Here is an 8,816-nt window from a genome sequence, read left to right as displayed (position 1 = left end):
CTCTTTGGGTGTGTTACTTGATAACAAAGTGCACTGTACACTTTTTGTTTAGGAAGATATTCCATTGGAATAAAAAGTATATGAGTGAACGATTGCTGCATGAGGTTTATTGTCAAATCCATTCACAGGAACAGTTTGTGCTTTATATACGCTGGTAACTGGCTTAATGTGTACTGACTCGAGAGAGAATACTCCTCCAGACCTCATTAAAGGTCCCATATTGTAGAAAGTGAGATTTTCATGTCTTTTAATTATAAAGCAGATCTTGGTGCTACATAAATACTGTGTGTCAAAATGCTCAGTCCACAGAAAATCGTACGTTAGGATTGTTGTCATGACTGAAAAGTTACTGCCCTCAGTACAGCTGTGGTTGTAAAAACACCAGCAGAGCTGAGGCAGAAACATGATGGGTGCTGCGTGCTCAGGCCTGTGAGAGCTGACCAATCAGAGCAGACTGGGCGTTTTAAGGAGTGGGGGCCTTAAAGAGACTGGCATTAAAATGAAGCATGAGACAGAGGATGAATAGAGGCACTGCATTATAGACAGTATGAGAAAAATAGTTGAACACATAAAAGTCTTAACCCTGAAATGAGTTAATTAATAATATGGGACCTTTAATGTATTTACATATTTTGAGGTTAAACAATTAAAACCTTTTTCATAAACATAGAAAGTTTGGTCTGCAGCAACACCACCATAAACCCCACAACAGGCTGTGAAATAAAGGATAAATGACAGTAATTATACACTTTGTACAAACTACAACTTCTTAATCCTGTTAGTCCATGAAGTGAAAATATATCCAAATCGGCACGATAAAAAATAAACGTTGAACACAACATGAACTATTTCCGGCATATGAAAAACATCTTTATTACAAACTTTTTTCAGTATCAAAAAGAAAAAACAAGAGTCATCTCATTTGACTCTCTGATCACGGCTCGTTGCCATTGACACACTGGTGCTGCTCCATCCGGCTCCTCCGCAGCATGTCAATGTGTTTGGCTCGGAGCCAGCTGTCTCTGGTGAGAGAGGTCCGTCCCAGGCTCAGAGACAGCAACCTGCCGACAGAGTCACAGTCAGACACATCCCACTCAAACACATCTCAGCTTGAGGAAATGATTACTCCAAATACTGCAATAACATTTCTCATTCTTAGCATATCTGGCATTTTTCATTGTTGGTCATAATGACTTATTGTTGTGTGTATTTAACACTTCGACCGTTAAAAGAGTAGAAAGCAGGAAAGTAGCGCAGAGTAAAGGAGATTATATAAACTGGGTCACAGCCCACCTCGCCACAACGAGCATCCTGTGGAGGTCCTCGGCCGAAACGCTCTGGGGGTCATCCTTTCTCATATCGACAAAGTCATCCTCGACTGACTGAGGATGCCAGAAAAAAGAGAAAGCAGTTTAAGGACAAGAATGCACAACAATGATAACAGTCTTCAAATCAAACACACACACAAAGGCCTGTTGGGTGCATGAAATAACAACCTACAAATGTTTTTATAAAAAAAAGGGTTCTCGCCCCCTTTCACTCATTCATTTGTGTGAAACTCAGCCACAGAAGAAGACAGCACCTCTCACCTTTGTCATTTCATCAGAGATACTGTAGTCGAGCTGGCGAGCCACACTCAGGTAGATTCTGAACTTGTTCAGCTGTGACGAAGACTGTGGATGCAAGTGGATGTTGCTGAGATACTCCTCCATTTGGGGTGGGCTGACCTGAGACTGTAGGTGTATTCGACAGTCTGACTGTGGAGGTACAGAGAGAGAGAAATATTGACACAGTGCCAGGAAAGAACTGTACATAGAAAAGCTGTATGCATGTATAGGTTTTTTTCCCACAGGTGTTGCTATGCAAAAGTAGGCCCTGCCTGCTGTGTGCATACCAAGTTTGGCATATTCTCAAAACTTCATGGACAGGACTGAAGCCTTCTGATCAGCTTCACCCTCCAGCTGCTCATCAGCAGATAGTTGTGCAGTGTAAACACAGACATGTACTCCTGACTTCTAATCAACCCTGGCAGTTGTTTACAGCACGCTGCCCTTCACTGCAGGACTAAGAGATGGCTGAGCCTGACGCCTCTCCCAGGATTGTTCCTGTGGCACACAGCTGCCGCCATGGCAACCCATTAGAGCAACACACAGGAATAGCACACAGCACATTCCTCGGGCTGTTCACAACAGAGTGAGACCAGGGCAGTAGCTGCCGGCCGGAGCGGTTGCTGCGGCCAACCAATGGCAGCTGAGATGACAGAGTGACACTGGCTGGAAACAACCTCAAGCGTCAGACCTGGCTCGGTCTCATGAGAGGCTGAAGGAAATCTGAACCCTCCCTGGCCATGCCGGGGAGGGTGGGTTGGAGGTGTGTGTCAGGAGCGGATCAGTGGTGAGTAAGGGAGAGTTTTTGGCCCTGCAGTTGCACGCCTCATCCCTCTTTGTCCTCACCGGCAACAGCGAGCGGCCCTCTGACGCGATGAGCACGTTAATATTGCAGGGGAATTCCATCTGGTGGTAGTTAAAGTCATAATCAACCTTCTGCCACGAGATCAGGTTCCCCAGGGCCGTGACGTTACGCACACCTACACAACCAACACACACAGAAGAAGATCCGGCCTGGTTAGCATTAGCTCAGTCACATCATACTAACAGTGTCTGCAGGCTGTACATTACCCGCTTCATTTATCCTTGCAGTGTTTCGTCCCCTCACCTGTTGTGTCCAGCTGTCCCTGCTCCAGATGGGTTTCATCCAGGAAGAGGGAAGTGTTTCTGGCCAGCTGCAGGGCTCCGCTCACTAGCCGATTGGCCACGTAGTCCTTCTTGGGCACAAACCGCATCTGGTTCATGTTCTGGAGGCTCATGCCCAAATAGTACGACTGCAGGGGGGGTGAGGGAAACTTTCAGTGTTTTTTAATTTCAAGCATAAATACATAAAATAATGGTTGTTGCTCAGAGTGACAAAGTTCACTCACAGAAGGCACGAGCTGCTGGATGATCTGGTAGAAGTGTTGAGTGTATGAGGCGGCAGCAGGACAACCACTCAGGTTCATGGCGAACTTTCCAAGTGGGAGAACATCCCGTCTAGCGTATCTACAAGAAAATCAGCCACACAGTGAGATGAAGATGCTCCTTCGGCTTTACCACAAAGAAAGCAGTTGCAGGTTGAACTTAACGTACACGCTTGAAATGAGATGCAGAATGAGGTATTCAGCGGCCAGGGCATCTCCCAGAAGGACGTGAGTTAAGTATGTGAGCAGCTCCGCCCTGACGGAGGCCATCTCACTCAGGGTTGAAGATAAAACTGAAGAAGAGGGACAAAGAGTTAAAACAAGTCCCTGCAGCTGCTGCAGGCAAGTGTGCTTTGTAAGACTTACAGTGGAAAACATTTGCTACATTATTCCTCTTGTTTGAAAGCTTTACAAATTAATTTTGACATAAAGGCCTCATTTTTCTGCTTCCCCACATAGCTGTAGGGCGACATGATAATGTGACTAACTGAGGTTAATGTTCAAAAATTGCAGGAGCTGGCTAATGTTTGCATTTTTGCTTGATAAATTAAATTAATGATGGATTTTCTGAATTATGTATTACTTTTCTGATATTTTGATAACATTTTCTGTTGACAAAGCATTTTTCAAAAATAATACATCTACAGACCTTGTAGAAAGGTTTAGAATGAAAGTATCTCTTTTCCTTAAAAACATTATTATGATGGTGCGTCATTTATGCACCATCATTTATGATTTTAAAATGTTTGTCAGGTACAAAATGATTGTTTTGTTTATATTTGTTAGCCAACAGTACAACACCATTGGTACAATGTTGTATCTGTGTTGGCAGTTTGTGGAAAATTTGAAAAACTGATTTCTACAGTATTTTTTTAAAGTGTTTTTTTAAAATATTTTTTACGTAAACCTTACAAACTGATGCAGAGATGTCATGAACCAGTAGCTCATGAACGCACCAGAGCAAAATTGATGAGACGCAACAGTTAAACATCGGCCACTGTTATCCGGGGATGTCATCTCATTTGTCGAAAGTTGTCAATAAGATTGAATATTGGCTGATACTGATGTCTGGTAAATCATTGTATCCCTACTCAATGTAAAGGTTTTCAATGGCTTTTGACTGAGTTGATATTTTCTCAACTTTTGTAGCAGTGCTGCTGGATTCATTAGGCATCATGTGTAAACTCAAGTACAGGAACACTGTGTGGGGGCATTTTCTGAGGATTTGCAACTACTGATAATATTCATCATGTAGTCCTGTTTTTTTTTTTTCATTATTGTTTACAGAAATAAATTGAGTCAAATGAGTCTGAACAGTTTTACCAAAAATCGCCCACATTCGATCTTCCATGACACATTTAAACATTGATCTGTTATCTGGGCGGACAACATCAGGCTGTTAAACTAACATTTACTTCCCGCTGAGGGATTAACACACACTTGCAGTTCCAAAAGTGACAACAGGTGTCAAAACAAGCCAGCGTCAGGTCTTATTTAGCAGCACATTATGCAAACTGTGGCTGGGCTCATCTATATCTATGTGAAAATAAGTGTGATGCAGAATTTTGTGCCCAATAATACAATAATTTACAGCATCTCAACTGACCGCGTGATCGGTCAGGTTTGGACAACATCAGCACCAATTGGTACTATAGCAATAGCCTTCGCTTCAAAAACTGTAAACTGACGTGATTACACAGTGGAAAAAGAAGACGACACATTAGGTTATGAGGCAGCACTTATATTCTGTTTGTCCTTACAGGCACTGTTGTCCTCCAAGGTGGCGGACGGCAGCAGGGGGTTGTTGTGTGGCAGCGGCCTGGCGTAGAGCATGTGGAGGCGAGGAACGAGCGAGGCCGGCGGGCTGTGCACTCTCTGCTCCTCTGCCGTCTCCATGGACTCTGTGGGGTCCAGGAGGGACAAGGAGGCGTCTCTGTGAGGAAACGCCAAGAATGAGAACCAAAAACATGCAGATCACCACCAGAGGGGAATTCTGTCCTGAAACGTGTCTTACTTCTCGTCGGCCAGGGCGCTGAGAGCAGGACTGACAGAGAGGATCCCGAAGACCTCCAGTGTGTCATTCAGTTTGAAGCTGTCCCAGTCCTCGTACACCTGCCAACAACATGAACCTTTTAGCTTCCGTTCATTAAGTCTGCTGATAATGGTTGTTTCATATCTGAAATCACCCCTTAGAACGAATGCTTGACATGAGATAAATCATCCACTGAAAGCTGTTAACAATCCAGGTTACGGCAATGAAATGAGGCGATACAGTGCCAAAATCAACTGTTAAACAGTCACAGAAATGCATAAGCCAAGGTTTCTTTTCATCCACCCATTTCCACCTGAGACAGTTGGTACAGCCTGTAGTACATTAAGCTGTAAATAAACACTCTTTTTATGCCGGGAGATTAAAAATTAATGATGTGATGTAAATGCTGTTTGCTTCAGTATCTTTGGCCTTGTCACTCTCTCATCTTGTTGTTGAGACCTTTTTTTGTTTGCTCTGTCTAACACATGTCAATGTGTTCAACATGTTTGTACTTGCACACAACTGTTGAAAGATGCCGATCCACCATCCTGGTCTGATCCACCACTTGCTCTCTAAATTTTCCAAGATAGCAGATTTGAAAGAAGTACGCGGTCCTCTAGCTCCTGTGTCTCATTTGGACTTGCCGTAATGTATAGTCAGTCAGTCAGTCAGTGTCTTTTGTTGTTAAATGGCGGTCAGAAAACTTACTGTTTGGCATGTGGATCAGAATGCTTATACTGTCTCTCTTCAAATGACTGAATGCACTGAACCGTGACATCCGTATCATTAGAGTTTGAGACGAATAAATGAACCGTTACACCCTTATTAGAGACAAAATGCACCTTGACTAGGCAGGAGGGGCCCTTCTCTCCCGGTAGGGGGAAGTTGAGGTCGAGATGGGAGGTAGATGCCGTCTGGCTGGAAGGAGCTTCTGTCTCCTGCCGCTTACAGTCACCATTGCCATGCTGTTCTGTGTGACCTTGAGAAGCTGCAGCGAGAGATGCAGTTTGCATTCATGGCAAAAAAAACACACTTGTATTTACATTTATATATTACCTCCCATCCTTCCCAAAATACACTGAATGGACGATGCTTCTGTTTTGCATTCACCCACACATTTGACCATCTTCAGTTAAACAGCAGTTTATACCAGCATGAGGCTCCCTCTGCTTCTGTGGCTGCGTGTCCATGTCGTCCATGTCGTCTTCCTCGTAGCTGCGTTTCTGTCTGGTCGGCGCGTAGGAGGTGGAAGGAACCACTCTTGCTTGGCTACAGCCAGCATAGCTGTGTGACAGAATTAAGGAAAACTAGGGAGCAGCATTCACAAACACTTCAACACAAGCTGCTCTGCAGGAAAGAACACATAATAAAATCCTGGCTCTGAGGTAGGTATGACATAATCTGGACAAGATGAGGATATCTCTTTCACCCAGGGGTTTTCTCCAGGGATTGGCACGCAGTAGAAAGTCTGTCTCTCTGCAGTCACAGTGTTTCTGGAGTTAAAGTCCACCTGGTGATAAACACACATCGCTATTAGCAAAGCTGAAGCTGAGACAAGGTTTTCATTGATTTCTTGAGTGATTCAGCAGAGGCGGACTTACCCCACATTCTGTCACATCTTTGTACCTCCCACATCGCAACACCTGGGGATATTCAGACAGTCAAATAAGTTGATAATAAAACACTTCATCACATGCAAAAGACATGCACTGTATATATGACAGGGATGTACTTATGCAAACACATGCACACTAGAGAACAAGGAAGCTCTTACTTTGGCGTTTGTAGATGCATCCACTGTCTCATACACTCCCATGTAGAACTCTGGATCGAACATGTCTTGGATTAGGCAACGAAACTTCACCAGACTGTTGGGCTTCAGGTAGTGCAGAGGGACATCGTTCAAAGATGGCACCTGCACCAAAATAAAGGCGGTTGTCATTTACAGGTGAGTGTGCTGAAGCCAGCTGTGACACTGATGTTTACAGGTATTACTTTACCCAGGTATGAGCGTCCTTCTCTTTCAGGCGATCTTTGAAGAATCCAACCACTTTCGCCTCCCATCCAGATTTTGGATTGCTCTGGGAGGCAGCTAAAATATCATTAAGAGCATTTATTATTGAAAGTAACAGAAAATAAATACTCTGAATTTCTGAGAATACCAGGGATTAGATTACCAATAAACTGTGGTTACATTTAGCTAGAACACATTTGATAAAAATGATGACAGAGCAAGCATAGAATAAACTAGGGATGTTAATGTTTGACCATTGATCGTTAAATTGCCATTAATAAACTGTTTAAAAATGTATTAACAGATGATCAGCATACGCACAAATAAATCAAAAAGTATCTTGTTACAAGTTACAAATACTTGCTTATCAGATATATCAAAATAACATCCAAAATACTGGTATGTTAATCGTTTATTGTTCAAGCAACTTGGTGTTTATTTTATCTGTTCTTTTCATTCCTAATGTAGCCTGCAAAGAGTTTTTTAATGGAAAAACCATTAATATACTGCTAACAATTAACCAATATTTGATTGTTAAGGCAGCCAACTATTGATTAGAGAAATTGCTTAAAATTAGCCTCCCTACCACAAACAAAAAACAAAACAATTGTGTGTAACTGTGGTTGTATGAGGAAGTTCAAACAATTTAACATTTACATTTAATTTAAATGCATCTTAACAGCTACATTAATATCAGTTGGCCAGTATTTTTTGCACTTACAATTGGGTATTATTGTTATTTTTCTTCCTACGACTGTCAAATTAGCACCAGATTTAACTATAATGTAAAAAATAAAGTTGTTTGTATTTGTATAAGTGATTTTTTTAAAAATCACATTGATGACTTTTATTTAAGCATGTGTGTTTAATCCTGAAGTACTGTACTGTATTTCTTGCTTCTGTGGATGGAACAAAGTGTGTTTCACTGTAAATAATGGTCAGTGTCAAGTACCAGCTCTCTCCAGTGGTGGATAAAAGGAGCTGGACTGATAATCATTCATGTCTAGACAAAGAAACGGTACAGAAATTCACAACTTCTGATGCTATGTTTACAACATAGCTGCTAAATAAACCTATATCCGAGCCAAGTGAGTGTATTTGGTGAAGTAATGTGCATTTTAGAAGACTTTAGGACACTTTAAAAGACCCGTGAACGCCTCATCTTGTTATTCTCAGTGTGCACCCAAGTTTTCAGATCAAACTGCAAACCCGGCACTTCCTCTTCTTGTGTTTAAAAGTGATCAGTGGTGTGGGTACAGGCGGCAACAAAGCAGCGTTGGCAATTTCAAGACGCAGACACGTTATTTCTCGCCAACTCTGAAGCACAACAAAGGCACAACTAATGTACATGTGATAAGCGAGGTAGTTAGCATGGTTTAGCTAGTTAGCCATACAGCTACCTAGCTAGGTTCACGCGTTAACGATAGCTGTCAGGGAGCGAAGTTCCGGTGTCTCTCTCTTACCAAACATCCCTTCAACAACATCGAGAGGGTTGTTAATCCAGTCGTGAGTGGAAGGCATCCTTGGTCGCTGACAAACGCCTGACGAATATAAAATATATCGAAGTAAAATCTCAGCGAAAACACTATTTTGTCAACTTTCGCACACACGGGGATTGTAGAAGTGAGGGCGGGAAACTTGCGTCACAAGTCAGGGAGCGTTAGTTCGTTTGTTTTGTGGACAGGGACCGACCGGAGCACGGAGGAGTCTGGCGGAGCTATCGCGCTGGCTCAATTACTACACATTTTTAGAGCACC

At 42.7% G+C, this 8,816-nt stretch overlaps 1 protein-coding gene across 1 annotated transcript; it reads right to left on the bottom strand.

Annotated features, from left to right (window-relative positions):
• Window positions 1–92: 92 nt before the first annotated feature.
• On the bottom strand, window positions 93–8,686 carry mcmbp (minichromosome maintenance complex binding protein). The gene is made up of 16 exons (XM_073481820.1): window positions 8,523–8,686; window positions 7,046–7,137; window positions 6,820–6,960; window positions 6,647–6,688; window positions 6,466–6,555; window positions 6,196–6,331; window positions 5,888–6,033; window positions 5,028–5,125; window positions 4,774–4,946; window positions 3,183–3,306; window positions 2,978–3,095; window positions 2,716–2,881; window positions 2,454–2,587; window positions 1,590–1,757; window positions 1,294–1,382; window positions 93–1,061 (listed from the first exon to the last, which is right to left on the bottom strand). Exons 1-16 carry the CDS (start codon window positions 8,578–8,580, stop codon window positions 935–937), a joined length of 1,902 nt encoding a protein of 633 aa, XP_073337921.1. The 5' UTR covers window positions 8,581–8,686; the 3' UTR covers window positions 93–934.
• Between the last annotated feature and the right edge of the window lie 130 nt (window positions 8,687–8,816).

The sequence above is a fragment of the Pagrus major genome, chromosome 15, assembly GCF_040436345.1.
Source record: "Pagrus major chromosome 15, Pma_NU_1.0".
Lineage (NCBI taxonomy): Eukaryota > Metazoa > Chordata > Actinopteri > Spariformes > Sparidae > Pagrus > Pagrus major.
This window is presented reverse-complemented; position numbering and strand designations above follow the sequence as displayed.